This window comes from Rhineura floridana, chromosome 8 (genome assembly GCF_030035675.1).
Source record: "Rhineura floridana isolate rRhiFlo1 chromosome 8, rRhiFlo1.hap2, whole genome shotgun sequence".
NCBI classification, from domain to species: domain Eukaryota; kingdom Metazoa; phylum Chordata; class Lepidosauria; order Squamata; family Rhineuridae; genus Rhineura; species Rhineura floridana.
Genome location: NC_084487.1, coordinates 127,449,962 through 127,472,594, shown reverse-complemented (window position 1 = coordinate 127,472,594; position 22,633 = coordinate 127,449,962). Strand labels below are relative to the sequence as shown.

The following is a 22,633-nucleotide window of genomic DNA, read 5'->3' as shown; positions in this document are numbered from 1 at the left end:
GGAAAGTGTGGTTGATCAAAAGGGAAGGGATTTTGAGTTAAGCGAATCCTTGCTTTTGTAAAACCAAAAAAGCTTAAAGACACTTTGTGTGAATGTCTGAGTGCATACACCAGTGGAAAACTGGAGTAACTTATGGAACTTGCTGTTACATTATTTGGAATTGTTCATACGGTCTGAAAAACTCATTTTTTCTTACATTTTGTCTTCCTGCTCTTCCCCAACCCCTACATATTTTTCTCTGAACAATAGGAACGTAGTTTTCAATAAACTTTTTACTTTTTTAAAAAAGAAGCTCTGGAGATCTTTGGCCAATTACCGTTGTCTACGATTTTTGCATACACTGCTCCTGGTCAGGGAGGTTCTATTGCTGAGTACCAGATAATAAACTAGGCATGGCTTAAATAAAAATAGTTGTTCCTGCAGGAGATATGACTTAGCTGTGGTTACCAACAGAGTCTTATTTATTTTATTACTCAGAAGTAAGTAAGCCCGACTGTGATCATTTAAGTGGGTATCAGATTGGATCCCCTTTCTGTGCTGTTTCCTCAGTATTGAATTTTAGATTGTAAGGGCTGCAACCTATCTTTTTGACAGGTGGTACATAAGGGTGAAAGATAACTGCTCTCTTCGTTTTATGTTGTACACTGTTTTATTGTAATGGCACAATACATGTATTAATTGTTCTCCTCACCATCATTAATCATCATTATCATGAAGAACATCTTGGCTCCACCTCTGCAATCTCCCAATTGGCTAGATCACCCCCACCCCCTGGGTCCAGATGTGTACCAGCTGCCACTGAATGATAATGAGATCATATTTACCCATTCTGGTTTTGTGGTATCTGCCCTTGGAAAATCATTGTCCCAACTGTGTCTTTTGGATAGACCTTTTACAAATTTTGTTTGCAAAAGTTGCCTTTCCCTCTCGAAAACACTGCACTCCTACCCATGCCTACTCAGAAGTAAGCCACATTGAGTTCAGTGGGACTTACAGTGCAATCCTAGCCATGTCTGCTCAGAAGTGACCCCTACTGAATTCAATGGGGATTATTCTCCTGTAAGTGGGGCTAGGGCTGCAGCCTTGGTACTTATAAGTATATATAGGATTGCAACCTTAAATCTCTTGAGTGGGGTGCAGACGCAGCTTGTCTATAGTTCACATGCATGTAAAGGCAACACACAGTGCCATTAAATGGCTTCCCCTCCATCTGTAAGTGCCAATGCACAGATAATAAATGTTTAGAGCATGCAGGTAGCCAGGTCTCAGGATCTGGCCTGAAGGTCTGTGGTTTTAGCTTCCTTCTCAGGGTTTCCAAAAGGAGGAGTAAAATCTCAGACAACGAACAGGTGGGGAGGGGGAGAGAGAGAAAGAGAAAGGCTTCATAAAAGGCTGGGGTTTTGTTTTGACTAATAATTCTGTTCTCATGTCAGTCAGCCTCTACTCCCTGAATTCTCGGGCACAGCCAGATTCTGACAGGCCAAGGGCCATCCCCTTCCACAAGTGGCCACTAAGCGCACCACGCTTTTTCTCCTCTGTCTGCCAGTACAATTCCCACACTCCCACCGCCAGTGGCACCCTGTCAGTCTCAAGGTCTGTGGCGCTACAGATCTGGCAGCCTGAGCTGCATGTACTTAAGTGGCAGCTGCTCCTTGATAAAGACACAGTGCAATGCTTCATAAGATGAAACCTTCTATTAAGCATTCTTAAGCTGGAAAAATTCAAAAATATTTAAATAGCCTCTTCTTCAGAAGCCAGTGCAGAGCAGGCTATTGGTTACATGCACACTTGTTATTTCAAAAACAGCGAGACCGTTTTGTCTGGCTGCAGTTTGAAACGCAACTGCCCGAGGCTGGACACATCTCCTTCCCCCACAGGTGATGTCAGACCTTTAAGGACCGGCCACAGCAAAAGGCCAATCAGTGTCTCTGCCTGGGTCTAGAGCAAAGCATTTCCATTGGACACACCTCGGAGTGGCAACTGGGTTGATGGCCAATCAGTTTTGAAGTCTGTGTGAAAATGACTTCAAGGTAACATGTACTTGATCTCTCATTTCCCAGGTCTTTAAGTAAAAAGGGGCAGAATTTGGTTAACATGGTGCACCTCCATTTTCAGAAAACAGAGGTGGAGATGCACTGAAATCAGTACAACCGCAAGTGTGTCTCCAGCCATAGAGTAAACTAAGTGCAGCCAGAGAATGAGTGCCAATGGAAAGGCAAGGCAGGGATGGATCAAACTGTGATCCTTGGGATTGCTGCTCCACTGTCCCTCTAACTGGTGGTGGGGTGTGATATTTGCCCCTCCATCATGAAAGAGGAAGCCTCAAGAGACTTCCTCCCAAAGGGAGGAGAGCTCAAGCACATGCCGGAGAAAGACCTGGCACAGGGCTACAAAAGCTGGCAGTGTCCCTATGACAACCTTTTTCTTCTTTGCACCATCCCCACTCCCAATCTGTAGCAGTGTGGGTTTAGCTACTAGGGAGGATGTAGGATTTTTTTTTTCATCCCTCAATTAGCTGCTGTGGTACCTTTTTCATCTCCTCTGCACTCCTCTTTGCTGAATGGGTATTTGATGGGACCGGGTCTTTGATCTGGCTGTTTGGATCTCAATTTTCAACTAGCATTTAGCGCAGAGAAGAGTGTAGATTGGTCTGGACACCACTGGCAAGCACCGTGAGTCTGGTCTGGTGCTCTTGGGGCCGGCCATGTGTGTCCTGCTGAAAACTAAATAGCGGGAGTGGAGTGCAAATGTCAGCTCCTGCACGCCCACGGCTCCCAGATATGGGAAGATAAAATGATATGCTCTCATTGTTAAATGAGTGGAGACTGAACCGTGCTGGGGTGCTTTTGCCCAGGGTGGTGCAGATGGACTTTGTCTTGCTCTTTGGACAGCTACACTTGAGTAGTTTGCTCATGGCTGCAGATCCTGAACTTATAATATATAAACTATAACCTTCATACCACACTCTTATCTTTCAAGTCTTCATTCCAGGGTGTGTGGGCAAATGGACAGTGGTATAGGACTGTCGGTTATCCCCATTTTCATCTGTGAAATGTTGGAGAAGATACAGACCTGCTTCGTGTCAGCATGATGCTGAACTGCACTATGTAGCTTCATGTCATTCTCTAGGCCTCAGAGGACCATAGTTAAGAATCACAGAAATAATGTCTATCAAGCGCCTTAGAGCACTTAGGAAAAGTGCTGTATAAATATCAAGCAGTATTATTGCTATTGCTATATTATCATCACCACAATAATATTCAATAGTTTAGAAGAAAATCCCTAACCCCACTATAATGTGGGTATCATACATTTCTCGGCCCCAATGCCAGGAGACTGCTGTTGTTAGACTTAATATTGTTAATCTACTCAATCCTCTCCTCATCAGGGTTTCTAGTACTGTAATCAGGTGCTGAAGGTATTCTTTTGGCTTCTCTGTGTTGCTTAAGGTATAATTGCATTTTCCTCCCCCTTGCCCTCCTTGGAAATATGTACACCCCTCCGGCAGTTCACCTTCATGTCTGGTTTCTGCTTGTATTTTGTATCACATAGCCAGTTTCCTAATAACCCTGCATTTTGAACTTGAAAGAACCATTCTGTCATTTAACTCCTTGCAAATACCCCTAAGCTGACAATACCCAGAAGTGTGGGCCACCATATCTGAAGCTAGACCTGGAATCCAGCTCAGGACCCCTGAAGCCAATAGCAAGCGGAAAGCCGGAAACGCGTTATGTAAACTACGTCTGGCCAACGGCAAATGCAGAAGAAGAGGAATTGGAAGGATTTTACGCAGCAATACAGGAAGAAATTGATCACACACCAAAACAGGATGTGCTGATAATCATGGGGAGCTGGAATGCAAAAGTAGGGAACAGAGAAGAATTAGGAATTGTGGGGAAATGGGGCTTAGGAGATGGAAATGAAGCAGGAGAAAGACTTCTTGAATTCTGTGAAGCCAATAATTTGTTTCTTTTGAGCAACGAAAAAGACAACTGTACAAGTGGACATCACCAAATGGTCAATATAGGAATCAAATTGATTATGTAATTGGTAGCAGAAGATGGAGAAGTTCCATACTTTCTGCAAATACAAGACCAGGAGCAGACCGCGGTACAGATGATGATTGGTTACAAACTCCTTACTAACAGGCACATAAATATCTGAATCTGGGGGCTCAGCCTTACTGCATGGTCTCCTTCATCACCGCACGCTTTAATATCAAGGTTAAAGGAAAGGTGTGGAAACAGCATCACCACCACTGCTTTGTCTGTGTTCTTGGGTATCCTGCCTCTGAATATCATGGCCAATATCCATTGAGAGACCTATCCTCCTAATTTTATTTAAGCCATCTAGTAACTGTCACCACATCTTGTGGCTCTGACTTCTGCAAACTAATTATGTGTTATGTAAAACAGTTCTAAACCTGCTGCCATTCAATTTCATTAGGTAACCCCAAATTCTAGTGTTATGGGAGGGAGGGAAACTAGCACCCTGCTCATAAAAGAGTAGCATAGTCATGTCACCAAGGCTGTCCTCCTTAACCATTACTTGGCTGCAAGCCACACCATGGCACACAGTACACCATGGCTGTGTGATTCAATTTACCAAGGAACATAAAGCCCTAATCCAAAGGATTTGGCCTGGAAGCCTTTGTACAATCAATCCATCATCAGCTACAGATTAGAGCCTGGTTGCTATTTTAAGCAGAATTTCTGAAGAACGAATCCATTTGAGCTGCAATGCATTCTAATCCCTGTCCAAATTCCAAGAATAAGGCTGGAGAACATGGTTTCCACATCATCGTTAGCCTCTTTACATGTAGTGAGGGGTGGTTAAGGAGACCAATCTGCATTACAGAGAAACTTGGTATTTAACCCTATTTAACCTCCACAATGTGCTCCTGATGGCCCCCCATGGTTAGCATTAAACTTTAAAAAATCCAAACGAAGCTTCACTCTACACATTTAAAGTAATGTGTCATTAAGTCCTTATTTCTGCAGATGCTGCTAATAATCTGAGATGATGCAATCAAAAGAGATAAGGGCTGGAGTTCCCAAACTGTGATTAATGGACCATCTGTGAGCTTCATTCAGGTGGTCAATGGCATGTCTGCATTAAATATTCATATTGATTTTAATTGTATTTTTATTTGCTTCTTGTATTCCTTATATTGTATTTTATTATACTGCACTTGGAATTCTATGAAATGCAAATAAAATAAAAAACAATATAAGAATTCACTAATAGGCAAAAAAACCTTGTGGTTTAAGAACGTACCTATAGCCAACAGATATTTCTATCAAACTTTTAAAAGCAGAGAAATTGGGCAGCTATAGTGAATGCACCAGGGGAGCAGGAGACCTGACTGCCTCTCTATTATACTGCCCTACACATTTGTAAAAATACAAAGACAATTTGGGTTGGTCTTTCACAGTCCGATCTACTTCCTTCCTGTGTAGCTTGGAAGAATTTGGTAACAAGGGGAAGGAGGAGGAGGGGGGAGGAGGGGATTGGAAGGGAATGGAGGAGGGGAAGGAAGGGGGAGGGGCAAGAGGGAGGGGGGAGGAGGGAGGAGGAGGGCAGGTTTGATCATTTGCATACTTTTTGAGTTCAGTGGGATTTACCCCTGTGCAATCATGCTTAGGGTTGCCAGGCTCAGGGCCTGAGAATGATTCTGTATCTTTAAGAGAAGAGAAAATTCAGCCAAGTGCAGGTTTTCTTGCAACACTATAATGGGAAGAACCACAAGGTGAAATTATCCCTTCCCCCTGCACATCTTTTAAAGATACAGAAGACCTCTTGGTTGCCAGGCCCAGCCTCCAAGAGGTCTTCTGTATCTTTAAAAGTTGTGCAGGGAGGTGGGAGAATTTCACCTTGTGTTTTTTCCCATGACAGCGTTGCAAGAAAACCTGCACTTGGCTGAATTTTCTCTTCTCTTAAAGATACAGAATTATTCTCAGGCCCCGAGCCTGGCAACCCTAGTTCTTACTGAGCATGCCTGGCCTTATCATTGAGTTCAATGCTAAATTTCTTAAATGAATTCAAAATCAGCCAGGCATTTCTTTAACTTTTAAACTGCAGAAGATGGTCAGAGTATGGGGCAAGGTCAGTAATAGGATTACAGACACTCTGTGAACATGGCTGATATTTAATTAATTTTGACAAATTATGGTTCTGGTTTTCCTCCCTCTCTGTTTACACTTTGAACTCTTAATGCTGTCTGACTGTTTTGTGTATCACCATGAAAATTTAGAGGATTGTTAAGCCAGCATTTCTGAGTTGAAGACTATAAGTTTTGAAGGTTTTATTTTGAAATGAGTTTACAGTAAGCATCAGAATGGCATGGTCCCAGGCTATGGTCTGAAGGCACATGAGGCCAGCACCCTGCTGAAGCTAAGCAGGGTCAGGGCTGGTCAGTGCCTGGATGAGAGACTGCTTGGGGAACCATATGTAAGCCACCTTGGGTTTCTATCATGAAAAGAAAAGCGGGGTATAAAAGTAATAAATAAATAAATGGGGTGTATTTTCAATTTAACATTGCAGAATGTGAAAAATCCATGCTGACTATAGTATACAGCCACTCTCATGGCTGTATAAATAAAAAAAATTAAATTAAATGAAAAATCATACAGCATCTACACAGTACATTAAAACTGCTAAAACAGGCAGAAAAATCAATGTGGTTCAAGTGGTCTGTGGGGAAAAAAGTTTGGGAACCACTGGATTAGGGAATTTAACTTACTTTGTGCTAGTTTTTCATATCTATTCTTGACTATCATTCCCCTAATCTGCAACACAATTTTTCAGCATCCCAGCTAATCAGGGATCACATTAAGAATTATGTCACAGAACCAATCAGCCCTTGCCTGCAGTTTGACTCAGCTCTAATTCAGCACACGGTTCTATGTTCTGTACTTTTGCTGCAGAATTATAACATACACTCAATTCTGGCTATACACATGTGAACAAATTATTTTCCCCTGTTTTCATAAAACTAATAGTAGGGCTGAATTTATGCCAGCTCTCATCATGGCTCAGTCCCATTTTCAACGTCTGGCACAGTATAACACAATACCACGTGTAAGTGTCTTAGACTAGGTGCAGAGTGCAGTCCTCTCACCAACACTACTACTTTCAATTAATACTCTCCTAATAGTTTTGGATTTAGACAGGAATGATGTGATTGCTGCAACAACACTGGGGGGAAAGGGCTTCCAGAACAGACTTGACATCTCATTTTCTAGCAATTAAGCACAATCTGACTGAAAGTAGAGAGCCTATGATCACCCAACCATATACTTGCTACAAAGCCATACTTTGGACAACAGTCCTGCCATCACATTCTGACAGTGCTGATTTCAGAAAAGGTTTAATAGTAACGTTGATTTTTAAAGGCAGAGGATGAATTTTCTATTACCCAGATGTAAGTGTTGCAAGTTTTAGCTACAATGCAAGGTTGGGGCCAGAGAGGGGGCACGAAGAGGAGAGAACACATTCTGCACTTGACGGTATTGCTGGAATACAGGTGGTATTACAGAACCCTAACAGAGAGCTAAGGAAATAGCTTTATAGTGCACTCTAATACCCCAGGCTTTAATAGGACCTTTTTTGCACAGGTTGAAAAACAAATTCTTCACTGACAGCTGGTTAAAGAAAAAAACAAAACAAAAGGGATGTAGCAGAAAGTCTGTAAAAAAGCTTATAGAGAACAAGCCGGGGCTTTACTTCTGTTTTCCCTTTCCCCTAGTTTAGCTGTGATTTAAACCTACAACAAAAATCTCGCAGAATGAACAGCTAAACTGGGGGCTGTTTGCAAAAGAATTGCTAATCATCCCTAAGGCCCAGGCCAGACTTGACTTTGGAACTTAGGCATCACCTGGAGAATCCTGCATACCCTCCCACTGTCCAGCTCCCTTCTAGCTCGGTTCAGTATTATCGTGACCATCACCAGCCTAGGTTTAAACGTGCTTAATTTTGAGATTCTGGCTTTAAGCCTGAGATCCTGATTGATTGATTGATTGATTGATTGATTGGTTGATTGGTTGGATTGATTGATTGGTTGCACTTGTATACCACCCCATAGACGAAGCTCTCTGGGAGGTTTACAGCAATGAAAAACATAAAAACAAATATACAATTTAAAACACATATTTTAAAAACAATTTAAAACACAATTTTAAAATTTAAAACAATATAAAAACAATTTAAAACACATGCTAAAATGCCTGGGAGAAGAGGAAAGTCTTGACCTGGCACTGAAAAGATAACAGTGCCAGGCGCACCTCATCAAACAAATCATTCCATAATTTGGAGGCCACCACTGAGAAGGCCCTCTCCCTTCTTGCCAGCCTCCCAGCTTCCCTTGGAGTAGGCACCCGGAGGAGGGCCTTTGATGTTGAGTGTAGTGTACGGGTGGGTTCGTATTGGGAGAGGCGTTCCGTCAGGTATTGTGGTCCCAAGCCGTGTAAGGCTTTATAGGTCAAAACCAGCACCTTGAATCGAGCAGCCAATGCAAGCGGGCCAGAATCGGTTTTATATGTTCGGACCGTCTGGTCCCTGTTACCAATCTGGCCACTGCATTTTGCACAAGCTGCAGTTTCTGAACCGTCTTCAAAGGCAGCCCCACGTAGAGTGCATTGCAGTAATCTAATATGGAGGTTACCAGAGCATGGACAACTGAAGCCAGGTTATCCCTGTCCAGATAGGGACGTAGTTGGGCCACCAACCGAAGTTGGTAGAAGGCACTTCATGCCACCGAGGCTACCTGAGCCTCAAGTGACAGAGATGGTTCTAGGAGAACCCCCAAGCTACGAACCTGCTCCTTCAGGGGGAGTGCAACCCCATCCAGGACAGGTTGGACATCCACCATCAGGTCAGAAGAACCACCCACTAGCAGCATCTCAGTCTTGTCTGGACTGAGCCTCAGTTTATTAGCCTTCATCCAGTCCATTGTTGCAGCCAGGCACCGGTTCAGCACATTGACAGCCTCACCTGAAGAAGATGAAAAGGAGAAATAGAGCTGCGTGTCATCAGCATACTGATGGCAACCCACTCCAAAGCTCCGGATGACCATACCCAACGGTTTCATGTAGATGTTGAACAGCATGGGGGACAGAACTGACCCCTGCGGAACCCCATACTGGAGAGTCCAGGGTGCCGAGTAATGTTCCCCAAGCACCACCTTCTGGAGGCGACCTGCCAAGTAGGAGTGGAACCACTGCCATACAGTACCTCCCACTCCCATCTCAGCCAGTCTCCATAGAAGAATACCATGGTCGATGGAATCGAAAGCCGCTGAGAGATCAAGGAGAATCAACAGAGTCACACTCCCCCTGTCTCTCTCCTGACAAAGGTCATCATACAGGGCGACCAAGGCTGTTTCCATGCCAAAACCAGGCCTGAAACCCGACTGAAATGGATCCAGATAATCGGTCTCATCCAACAGTGTCTGGAGGTGGCCTGCAATCACTCGTTCCAGGACCTTGGCTTTTATGTGATAATAAACGCACAGCTAAATCACAGCCAAAATTCAACAGGGCTTAGCCCCAGAAACTGTTTTCAATGCCAAAGCTGAAAACATGTTAAAACAAATAACTCAGTAAATAATATCTCCAACTATAGCTGTAGGAAGCATCACATGGATAAATATATGTACCCAGCACCCTATTCAGTACCCCCATTTCCATCAGGCTGTGTCCCTAAACCCTCTTACACAGCCAGGTATTGCCCACTGATCCAACAGATGATGTCCCTGCCATATGCTACAAAGCTCTACCTCTGCCTTAGAATCATAGAATCATAGAGTTGGAAGGGGCCTTGCAGGCCATTGAGTCCAACCCCCTGCTCACAGCAGGAAATCCACAGCTAGAGCATCTCCCGCAGATAGCTGTCCAGCCTCTGCTTGAAGACATCCAGCGAAGGGGATCCCACCACCTCCCTAGGCAGTCGGTTCCATTGCCGAACTGCCCTTACTGTCAAAAAGTTCCTTCTAATGTCCAATCTGAATCTACGCTCCTGCAACTTAAAACCATTAGACCTAGTCCTACCCTCTGGGGCAGCAGTGAACAAATCTGTACCCTCCTCTATGTGACAGCCCTTCAGGTACTTAAAGAGTGCAATCGTGTCACCCCTCAGCCTTCTCTTCACCAGACTGAACATGCCAAGTTCCTTCAACCTTTCCTCATAAGACTTGTTCTCCATACCGGCTATCATCCTCGTCACCCTCTTCTGAACCCGCTCTAACTTGTCTATATTTTTCTTAAAATGAGGTGCCCAGAACTGAACGCAGTATTCCAGATGAGGCCTGATTAATGCAGAATATAGTGGGACTATTACTTCCCTCGACCTGGAAACTATAGCTCTGTTTATGCAGCCCAAAACTGCGTTTGCCTTTTTTGCCGCAGCATCACACTGCTGGGTCATGTTCAACTTGCGATCCACTACAATTCCAAGGTCCTTCTCACACGCACTACTGCTAAGCCGGGTATTTCCCATCGTGTACCCATGCATTTTGTTTTTGTGGCCTAAATGCAGAATCTTGCATTTGTCTTTATTGAATTTCATTTTATTAATTTCAGCCCAATTTCCTAGTCTATCCAGGTCCCTTTGGATTTTATTCCTGTCTTCCATTGTGTTAGCTATCCCTCCCAGTTTCGTATCATCCGCAAACTTCATAAGGCTTCCCTCCACCCCATCATCTAAGTCATTGATAAAAATGTTGAAGAGTATCGGCCCCGGGACAGAACCCTGTGGCACTCCACTCGAAAACTCCTTCCAGTCCGAAGCAGAGCCACCGACGACCACTCTTTGAGTACGGTTTTCCAACCAGTTGTGAATCCACCTGACAGTATTTCTATGTAGTCCGCATTTGACCAGTTTGCTAATCAAAAGGTCGTGGGGGACTTACATTCCACCCCCTAGCTCCACAACTTTAACCCGTGAATATCAGAATCTGATTTTGGGAGACCTAGCAAACCTGTGGTGCAGAGTGGTAAGCGGCGGTAACGCAGCTGAAAGCTCTGCTCACGGCCGGAGTTCGATTCCAACGGAAGGAGGTAGTCGAATCTCCGGTAAAAGGGGTCGAGGTCCACTCAGCCTTCCATCCATCCGTGGTGGGTAAAATGAGTACCTGGCATATGCTGGGGGGTAAAGAAAGGCCAGGGAAGGAACTGGCAACCCCACCCCATATAAACAGTCTGCCTAGTAAATGTCGCAAGACGTCACCCTAAGAGTCGGAAACGACTCGCACTACAAGTGCGGGGACACCTTTACCTTTACCTTTTTAGCAAACCCGGCTGGAAGGCTATCTTGTCAAGTAAGGAGACAGAGCCATTTAACCAAAATACCAAAGAGTGATACTTACATAACAGAAAGCAATGGAATCAAACCTGAAATGTCTGTTTACATATCAGTAGATATTGTAAACAAATTGTATGATAGTCATATCTGCTTGCAAAGCTCTGCTTTCATTCCCTTTTTCAACCAGGGCAGGTGGATGAGGAGGTGCCCTTCAAAGTGGCATTTGCATTATGAAATGCACTCCCAAAGGAAACAAATCTGCGCCCCCCACACACACACTTTAGCAGTATTCTGCCATCGTATGAAGACAATTGTATTCTAAGGATGCTTCCTAAGGGCCAATCTGGCCTGTGAGGCATTTGCCATTTGACTGGCTGTTGTCCGTTATCGTTGGCTTTTAGTAGCTTTTACATTTAAAAATGGGCACCTCTGGACTGTCACTATTTTGCAGAAAGGATTCAGTTGCATACCAGAAATTTAGGTTTGTGCCATTCAAGTGGATTAAAGCATTCTGGTGCAAGAAATCCACTTTTTTTGAAAGGACGTTTTGCAGTTAGGAAAGTGATGGGGAAATGCACTAAAATCTGTGGGATAATGACTGATTGACGGGAAGACAGTCTCCATGCAAGCAAATTAGAATGAATGCTCAATAAAGAGCTGGCATTGGATACCTTCTACATAACCTTTGTGCAAGCAAATCAGGATTAATGCTCAATAAAGTTATTTTCAACTTGTGCAGTGCTTCAGGTGCTATTTAAAGTGGATAATGCCGCTAACAGGGACTGCTCATATATGTAAGGACTATCTCTTTCCATACCATGTAACTCCCCTGATTGTGCACTGCCCTCAACATCAGAGGCTCTGCAGTTGTTCCAGGTCCTGCTGCCATCTGAAGTTTGCTAGATAGCTATGTGTGAAAGGCCCTTTTCTGCAGAGCTTGGAAAAGTTACTTTTTTTGAACTACAACTCCCATCAGCCCCAGTCAGCATGGCCACTGGATTGGGCTGATGGGAGTTGTAGTTCAAAAAGGTAACTTTTCCAAGCTCTGCTTTTCTGTCACTGGCCACACCTCAGTTGTAGAATGTACTCCCTAGGACAGCCTTTCCCAACCAGTGTGCATCCAGATGTTGCTGGACCACAATTACCATCTTTCCTGAACATTGGCAATGCTGGCTGAGGCTGATGGGAGTTGTGGTCTAACAACATTTGGTGGCCCACTAGTTGGGAAAGGCTGCCCTAGGGAAATCCAGCTACTGCAATCTTTGCTTATTTTCCTGACTGGCTATTGAGAAGAGCTTTAGGGGTAGGGGAGAGGGTTGCTTTGATTTGTACTATTGTTTTTTGTCAGCTTTATTCTGTTAGTTCTACCTTGGATATCAATGTTTTGCCTGTAAGGTGGGATAATTTTTAAAAATAAATAATAACTAAAATGTCAAACTCTGGCACAGCATTCTCCATCCCGGTGCACTTCAGACATTGTCGGACTACAGCTCTCATCAGCCTCAGCTCGCATGACCAATGGTCAGGACTGATGGGAGTTATAGTCCAAAGCTTCTGAAGGTCCACAGGTTGGGAAGACTGCTGTTGTGTGAACTAGAAACAGAACCAAAGATGGAGCCATGCGGATAAAGGATGGCTTGATTTTCAAATATTTGGATGGCAAAATGTGGGATTAGTCCAATGGTATCCTTTAAAATGGAAATGGACTGCCTTCAAATGTATTCTGATTTATGGTGACCCTATGAATAGGGTTTTCATGGTAAGTGGTATTCAGAGGGGGTTTACCATTGCCTTCCTCTGAGGCTGAGAGGCAGTGACTGGCCTAAGGTCACCCAGTGAGCTTCATGGCTCTGTGGGGATTCGAACCCTGGTCTCCCAGATCACAGTCCAGCACTCTAACCACTGCACCACACTGGCGTAAAGTGTACCACTTTATTTTATCCTGTACACCGTTCACCTCTGTGGGAAAAGCTAAGGTTCTGGGCATCGAGGTGCTGTTGAATTTGGGGGGCAGATAAAGAACCTTCCCTCCACCGTGGACACTCCTTGATCCAGCCCTGACTGCTAGAGATCCTGGAAGAGGATGCACTATACAGTTCACAGAGAGACATACTGCATTCCACTGGAGCCCCTACAACGTGCAAATTCTACCCTTGTCCACAACAAACACCCCTACCCATGATGACAGACATGGCAATCGTAGGCAAGAAAGAAAAACAAACAACCCAGTCTCCTATTTGTACATAATCTTCAGCATAAATACAAAACAATCCTCCACTTATTCAACTGCTGTTTTCATAAACAACTCTATTTAAGACTTGAAGGCTGACAAGTAGTGGCTGCTACTTTGGTTCTTACACACAGCATTTGTTCCAGCTGCCCAGGGAGTGAGAGCTATTATTGCTGTTTGCTCCTGTCTTCTTTTGATTGTCATCATTGCTGCGCTTCTCATTGAACTGCTTGTACTGGGAAGATCTGCTGCTGGGCATAATGAAGATGGCGGCGTAAGAGCTCGCTACGGCTGGAGCTCCGCCACCATATGTTTCTTTTAACACCTTTTAATCACCTTTTAGCGTTATTTTTGGGATCAGGAACGCCTCCCCTCCGTTTTATAACTTGCAATAAGTTTGGCTGTATTTTAATTTGTTTGTTTGTTTGTCTGTCTGTTGTGTGAATGAGATTGAGTGAATGTGTGTTTGTGTTTATGTTGTTTAAGTATTTTGCTGTATTAGATTTATTTTAAGATGTGCCTGGGAGAACATGCCTTGGGCCTCGCAGGGAGATTTTCGGGGGCCCCAATTAACGTTGTGATGGGTAATGGGAGGTATGGCGTTGGGAGAAGAACGTGCCAGGTAAGTGGAACTCGTCCCAGACAAGTTGTGTCTGTGCCTTGTTCCGGTTCTCCTCCTATCCACAGGACTGTTGGTTGTACTGTCAGCCAGCTCTCGGATCTCCAGGTGCTGCTTTTAAATGCTAGGTCGGTCGTTAATAAAAAACCCCTTATCCACGATTTGATTGTGGAGAAGGGTGCCGACCTTGTGTGTATTACCGAAACCTGGGTGGGTGAGCAGGGAGGAGTTGCTCTTTCCCAGCTTTGCCCACCTGGGTATTCGGTGCAGCACTGTGGTAGATCTGAGGGCCGGGGAGGCGGGGTTGCTGTGGTCTATCGGAGTTCTTTCTCTCTCACTAAGCACCCTGTCCAGACGGCGACTGGTTTGGAGTGTCTTCATCTTGTGCTGGGCCAAGGAGACAGATTGGGAATACTATTGGTGTACCGCCCACCTTGCTGCCCAATGGCTTCCCTAGCTGAGCTGACGGAGATAGTCTCGGAGGTATTGTTGAGATCCCCCAGACTTGTGGTACTGGGGGATGTCAACATTCATGCCGAGGCTGTCTTGTTCGGGGCAGCTCAGGACTTCATGGCCTCCATGACAACCATGGGGCTGTCTCAAGTTGCTACTGGTCCGACGCATGTATCAGGACATACTCTTGATTTGATCTTCGCCACTGGTCATGGAGATGGTGATCTGAGGGTGGGGTATTTTTCATCTACTCCATTGTCATGGACAGATCACCGCTTGCTGAGCTTTAGACTCACGGCAACCCTTTCCCTCTGCAGAGGTGGGGGACCTATTAAGTTGGTCCGCTCCCGGAGGCTTATGGATCCTGTTGCTTTCCAGAGCGCTCTGGGAGTTTTTCCGGCTGATAGCACTGGCGCTCCTGTCGAGGCCATGGTCAATCTGTGGAATGCGGAGATGACCCGGGCCATTGACATGATCGCTCCCGCGCGCCCCCTTCGGTGCAGAACTCAAACAGCACCGTGGTATACCCCGGAGCTGAGAGTGATGAAGCAAGAGAGAAGGAGGCTAGAGTGCAGGTGGAGGCGAACTCCTGACGGATGTAGTCATTCTTTGGTGAGTGCTTCCACTAAGTTGTATGTAAAAGCGGTTAGGGCGGCAAAAAAGTCATATTTTGCTGCCACCATTAGATCATCTCTTTGCCGCCCAGCGGAGCTTTTTAGGGTGGTACGAGGGCTTTTACATTCTGGCCCTCCTGATACTAAGGAAACATCGGAAGCTCGCTGCAACGAATTTGCGGAGCACTTCCAGGATAAGATTGCTTGCATCCGTCGGGACTTAGACTCTGATGTTATGACAGATGACTCCATTGAAGTGTCCAGAGCGTGGTCTTGTCCTTCATTGTTGGATGAGTTTCAGTTGGTGCAGCTCGAGGAAGTGGACAAGGTGCTTGGAATGGTGCGGGCGACCACGTCTGCCCTTGATCCTTGCCCATCTTGGCTGGTGAAGGCCGGCAGGGCTGTAACCACCGGCTGGGCCAAAGAGGTGATAAACGCCTCCTTGAGAGAGGGAGTAGTCCCTGGTAGTCTCAAGGAGGCAGTAGTGAGACCTCTTCTAAAGAAACCTTCTTTGGACCCAGATATTTTGAACAACTATAGACAGGTGGCCTGCATTAACAAGTTGCCTCTTGGCACACAGCCTCATGTTTCTGCTTGATAAATTATGAAATAAACCCAGACTAATGATTTGAGCTGGGTTGCTACAAGACAGTAAAGCCAATAGCACCACCTTCAGGCCGAGCTATAATAGGTGCCTGTTTGCTGCTATGCATGCCACCTATTCCTCCCCCAAGCATATCACTCGGCAATATTTTTTAAAAAAATTGTATATACAAGTTCAAAACAAATATATTAGTTTTTTAAAAAAAAAAACAGCTGCAAAAGTATTCATAGATAGGCCAAGTTCAAAGTGTTGGTTTTGGTGTACAAAGCCCTACATAGCTTGGGAGCAGGATACCTGAAAGATCGTCTTACCCTTTATACATCCAGTCGATCACTGTGCTCTGCAGGTGAAGGCCTCCTGCAGATACCATTTTATCAGGAGCACCATTCCGCACAACATGGGAAGTGGACCTTTAGTGTTGTGGCACCGGCACTTTGGAATTCCCTTCCCTTAAATATTAGACAGGCGCCATCGGTGTTATCTTTTCAGTGCCTACTAAAGACCTTCCTCTTTCAACCAGTCTTTTAAGTAGAGACCTCATCCCAGTCTGTGTCTGGTTTGGAACTGCTTTTAAAGATGTTTTAAAAGTTCTTTTTAAAATTTGTTTCTAAGATGTTTTATTTTTAAGCTGTTTTGTTTTTGAGATGTTTTAAGATGTTTTTAGTCTTTTGTTCCCTGTTTGCTGTCCTGGGCTCCTTTTGAGAAGAAGAGTGGGATAGAAATTAAATCAATCATCATCATCATCATCATAATAGACAGGAGATAACAGATCTCCAGCCTAACATAAGATGACTAACAGGTGGATGTGATTTGCTCAAAATGGCCTCACAAGCCAAAGTCAGCAGTCTGTCAAGTCTAATTGGACCTACTGCTAGCATAAATCCACTTCAGTTTCCACTTCCTATCTCCAAGGAAGCCCTCAGAATACTCAGTCTTGCTTATACATAGATAATATTCAGGTAATGAGTGAAATATGTAGTAAAGGACTCCACCTGCAAGCTTATGTATGTATTGCACATGTTCTACAATTGTTATGCCTCTGTAGCCCATGAACCCACTCTTTAATCATTAAAAAGTGAGCGGGCACAATCATGCTCAAGTTAAAAGTATTTAAGGCTATCCTAAGGAGGGAGGAGGGAGGGGAATAAGGGAAAGGTTATGAATGGTTTTGCTTTTTTGTTGTAGGTTGAAAAGTCAATAAAAATTTAAACATAACAAGTACTTAAGGCTGTATTTCTACACACTCAGTTGTAAGTAAACCCCGTTGAATGCAATGGGGCTCCTTCTGACTAGACAGGCACAGGATTATACTGCGTGTGCCCCATGGATTTCAGCTGAAGGGAATCAAGCCTATAGCTGAAAACTATTTAACTTTGGCTAGATTGTGTTTCATCTATATTCTATCCTTCTTTGCAACAAACACATACTATTTTGAAAAACGTTAGTAGCATGAAGGGGAAAAAATCTGCTTCTTTCAGAGAAATACCAGACAATACCCCCCCACCCAAAAAAAACAATTTCAGGGCAGAATCCAGCCAAAATTGCTGCCCAGTGGCTTCCTTAACTGAGTTGACGGAAGTGGTCTCGGAGGTATTGTTGAGATCCCCTAGACTATTAGTACTGGGGGATGTCAACATTCATGCCGAGGCTACTTTGTCTGGGGCGGCTCAGGACTTCATGGACTCCATGACAACCATGGGGCTGTCCCAATATGTTAGTGGCCCAACACATATATCGGGGCATACACTCGACCTTATTTTTGTTACTGGACATGGGGATAGTGATCTGGATGTGGGGAGTTTTACATCTCTCCCTTTGTCATGGACAGATCACTGCTTGCTGAAGTTTAGACTTTCAGCGACCTTTTCCCTCCGCAAGGGTGGGGGACCTATTAAATTGGTCAGCCCCCGGAGACTAATGAATCCTGAAGGTTTTCAAAGGGCTCTGGGGGATTTTCCGGCTGATAGGACCGGTGCTCCTGTTGAAGCCCTGGTTAATCTGTGGAATGCGGAGATGGCCCGGGCTGTCGACACGATTGCTCCTGCGCGCCCTCTCCTTTGCAGAGCTCATTCAGCTCCTTCGTATACTCCAGAGTTGAGGGCGATGAAGCAAGATAGGAGGCGGCTTGAGCGGAGATGGAGACGAACTCCTGATGAATGCAACTATACGCTGGTTTGTGCTTTCACCAAGCGGTATATAGGAGCGGTGAGGGCAGCGAAAAAACAATATTTCGCCGCCACTATTAAGGCATCTCTCTCCCGCCCAGCGGAGCTTTTTAGAGTTGTCCGAGGGCTACTCCATCTAGGCCTTCAGAACACTGTAGATACTTCGGTGGCCCGCTGCAATGAGTTTGCTGAGCACTTCCAGCATAAGATCTTACGCATTCGTCGGGACCTAGACTCTCATTTTATAGCAGTTAACCCTAGTGAGGTGTCTGGTGCACAGTCTTATCATGTTTTGTTGGATGAGTTTCAGTCGGTTCAGTTCGAGGACGTGGACAAGTTGCTTGGACAGGTACGTGCAACCACTTCGGTACTAGATCCTTGCCCCTCTTGGCTAATAAAAACTGGCAAGGAGGGAACAGTTGGCTGGGCCAGGGAAGTGATAAATGCCTCCTTGCGAGAGGGAGTGGTCCCTGGCTGTCTGAAGGAGGCAGCAGTGAGACCACTCCTGAAAAAGCCTTCCCTGGACCCAGAGGATTTCAGCAGCTACAGACCAGTGGCAAATGTTCCATATCTCAGCAAGATCTTGGAACGAGTGGTTGCTGACCAGCTCCAGGCGCTATTGGATGAAACCGATTATCTAGATCCATTTCAATCGGGTTTCAGGCCCGGTTTCGGCACTGAGACGGCCTTGGTCGCCATGTTTGATGACCTATGCCGGGAGAGAGACAGAGGGAGTGTAACTCTGTTGATTCTCCTTGATCTCTCAGCGGCTTTTGATACCATCGACCATGGTATCCTTCTGGAGAGGCTTGCGGAGTTGGGAGTTGGAGGCACTGCATGGCAGTGGTTCCGCTCCTACTTGGCAGGCCATCTCCAGAAGATAGTGCTTGGGGAACATTGCTCGACACCGTGGCTACTCCAGTGTGGGGTCCCGCAGGGTTCGGTTTTGTCTCCCATGCTTTTTAACATCTATATGAAGCCGTTGGGTGCGGTCATCAGGAGTTTTGGAGTGCGTTGTCACCAGTACGCTGATGACACGCAGCTCTGCTTCTCCTTTTCATCTTCCTCAGGTGAGGTGGTCGATGTGCTGAACCGTTGCCTGGACGCGACAATGGACTGGATGAGAACTAACAAACTGAGACTCAATCCTGATAAGACTGAGATGCTGTTGGTGGATGGTCTTTCCAATCAGATGGTGGATACATATCCTGTCCTGGATGGGGTTACACTCCCCCTAAAGGAACAGGTTCGTAGTCTGGGAGTCGTTCTAGACTCTTCCCTGTCACTTGAGGCTCATGTAGCCTCGGTGGCACGGAATGCGTTCTACCAACTTCGATTGGTAGCCCAGCTACGTCCCTACCTGAGTAAGGAGGATCTTACATCAGTAGTACATGCTCTGGTAACCTCACGTTTGGATTACTGTAATGCGCTCTACGTAGGGCTACCTCTGAAGACGGTTCGGAAGCTACAGCTGGTGCAAAATGCGGCGGCCAGACTGCTAACAAGAACGAAGCGGTCTGACCATATAACATCTGTTTTGGCCCACTTGCACTGGCTTCCAATACGCTTCCGGGCCAAATTCAAAGTGTTGGTATTAACCTATAAAGCCTTATACGGTGCGGGACCTCAATATCTGTCGGAACGCCTCTCCCGCTATGAACCGGCTCGTACACTACGGTCTGCTACGAAGGCCCTCCTCCGGGTCCCGACTCATAGGGAGGCCCGGAGGGCAGTGACAAGATCAAGGGCCTTCTCAGTGGTGGCCCCCGAACTATGGAATAGTCTCCCCAAGGAGGTTCGCCTGGCGCCAACACTATCATCCTTTCGGCGCCAGGTTAAAACCTTTCTGTACTCCGAGGCATTTTAATTTTTTGTTAATGATTGTAATGTTTGTAATTTGAGTTTAGCCTTTGCTGTTTTTAGATTGTGAAATTTGATTTTAGACTGATGTTTTTGTATTATATTGTATTTTATTGTATCTATGTTCACCGCCCAGAGAGCTATTGCTAGTCAGGCGGTATATAAGTTTTAAAAATAAAATAAATAAATAAATAAATAAAATTAAGTAGTGTTTAAAACCTGTGCTTTAGTGAAAAATATTTTAAGTTTATGCTTCCCCTTCCACTGAAATCAACGGGGCTCAAAAGTGGTTGACTTTGTCTGAATCATGACTAGATCAGGGTGGCTAACACGAGGCCCTCCAGATGTTGATGGACTCAGACTCCCATCATTCTCAGCCAGCATGACCAATAAACAAGAGTTATGGGAGGTCTAGTCCAGCAACATCTGGTGGACCACAAGTTCTCCAACCCATCTCTAGATTTTTGCAGATGCATATGAAACATGTTATATTGGTTCAGTTAATAATAACAATACCAAGTCCTATTAACAACAATGTAGGAAACATAAACACATACTTAAGCATCTTTACCTTTGCCTCTGCACTCCCTTTGTGTTCCTAACTTCCCCACAAACATACGTGCAGATGCTAGCATGGTAAGACCCTTGATGGTCTTATGTGGCTTTATTGTTGTATCTTTAATTTCCTTGTAAACTGACTTGGAAGGATTTGTAATCATACAGGCTAGGTGTACAGAATGATAACAAACAAACAAATTGACAATCCAATAAACCAGTACATTATTTATTATTCCCTTGAGTTCCGTAATAATACCGAAAAAGGATTTTCTTTCTCACCCACAGTCATGCCATCCATGTAGCGCTTGATGATGTCAAAGGAATCCCGCAGATTTCCTTCAGTTATGTCAAATATGATGTCTGCCTGGTTGGCTGGGTATGCTGGTGTGATAGCACGAAGGAAAATAATCTCTGGGGGGAAAGATATTGGAAGTAAGCTAAAAAGGGCAACACAAACTCTTTGAAATCAGTCCAATGCAATCTCTTCAGCAATTACAAATCAGAAAAATTAAGGAGAGGAATAACAAAGCCACAGTATACTTCAAAGTGCCTTATCTTTCATGTGACATGCAGGAAGTCCTTGCTCAGGGGAAGCAGAAATTGCATTTCCCCATATTGCAAGAGGAATACTGGGAACCTGTGATTTCAAGGCATTCTACCCCAGTCTGGAACCTGCACAGCATTTGTTAGCTAAATGCCTCCCTCCCTCCCCTTCCTCCTGCAGAACTCCTGAGGGGAGGGAGGAGAAGCCATTACAGCCTCTGCTAAACAATCAGCTGTCCTTTCCATTTTATTGTAAGCTTTTTTCTTTCCTTTTTTTAGAGTTATCAATGCTTATTGTTGTACAAATGTAAACCGCTTCATGAGGTCTGCCTGAAAATGAGTATATAAATACATTCAGTAAAATAATAAAAGGAAGTAATTTCAACACATTCCCCCTTTTCTGTGACTGCTGTGCTGCATTTTGGCAACACAACAGGGGTGGAGGAAGGTGCATCAGCAGCTGGCTTGGCTCTTAGCAATGATTTCTACAGGAACAGCTTCTGGGATGTTTATATGCCAGACTTCTTTTACAGAGCCAGGAAAACTGTTTACCTTCAGGCCTTGTAAATTCCCTGAATGTAGGCAGTGAAATGACAGTGTGGGAAATGGTGTGAACGGGATCTGACACACAGTTGGCATCGTTTGGTCGGCAGGACTTAATACAGCGAACAGTATCTGTCTTCTCGTGACTGACTCTAAGAGAAAGAAAGGAAATACACCTGTTGGACATAAATTCAGTTGTGTTGTATTGTAGCAATCAAACAAGCGAGAAGCAGTAAAGTTGGACATTCTGGTTTTTTATCCTGATCTTACGGTAAACACACTACTCATATGTATATGTTTCCTAGTCTCTTGGAAGTTTCCCATTGCCCACTATGAAAACAGGATGCTGGAGTAGATGGGCCATTGGCCTGATCCACCAAGGCTCTTCTTATGTTCTTATGAGTCTGAGCAATTTTTCAGACATTGATCTGGGAAATAAATTCAGTTACACTGGATTAATTCTAAAGGTGACTTGGGTACATCCAGCTATCATTAGGTCCAAAGCCTGCAAATCACAAGAGACAAGTGTCATGTAAATGTTGCTGCAAATTGCTCTCCTAGTTACTTAATATGTCCTAAATATATGGCAAAAGATGTCCTTAGATTTTCTACAGGAAGGAAACTGTCCTAAGATCTCATTGAGCATCTTGTTTAAAACTCCTCATGAAGGTGGCATCAGACTTCTCAATATGCTGTATTTATAGTGGCTATCAGAGACTGAATAGGTTCAATTCAGTTTTCCAAGTTAAAATAGAGAGGCAAATGTCTGCCTTTAAGAAAAACACTATGGTTTCATAGCAAGAGGCGGCTTTGCACAAGTTCCACAGTAAGCCTTGTATTTTTATACCAAACAAGAGATTGATTGATTCCATAAAGGAAGCTATGGGCCTGAACTTACAAAATCTGAACAGGGTGGTTCATGACAGATGCTATTGGAGGTCACTGATTCATTGGGTCTCCATAAGTCATGATCGACTTGAAGGCACATAACAACAAAAATCAGAATGAACAAATTAGAACTCGTAATGGCCTGGGAGATATTGAAGTATTGGAGAAGTAAAGAATGCTTCAGCTGAAGGTTCTCATGGATTGAAATGATTTTGTATTCTATCAGCAGATTTAAAAGAGATAAACCAGGTATGTATC

General features: G+C 44.5%; 1 protein-coding gene across 7 annotated transcripts in view; it reads right to left on the bottom strand.

Moving 5' to 3' along the window:
- Positions 1–22,633, bottom strand: part of FBLN1 (fibulin 1) — a 133,782-nt gene that overhangs the window by 10,769 nt on the left and 100,380 nt on the right. For all 7 annotated transcript variants that reach the window (XM_061582442.1, XM_061582446.1, XM_061582447.1 and 4 more), the window contains 2 exons: positions 21,497–21,639; positions 20,681–20,812 (listed from right to left, as the gene is read on the bottom strand). In XM_061582442.1, the coding sequence (XP_061438426.1) occupies positions 20,681–20,812; positions 21,497–21,639 (275 nt within the window). The remainder of the gene's footprint in view (positions 1–20,680; positions 20,813–21,496; positions 21,640–22,633) is intronic.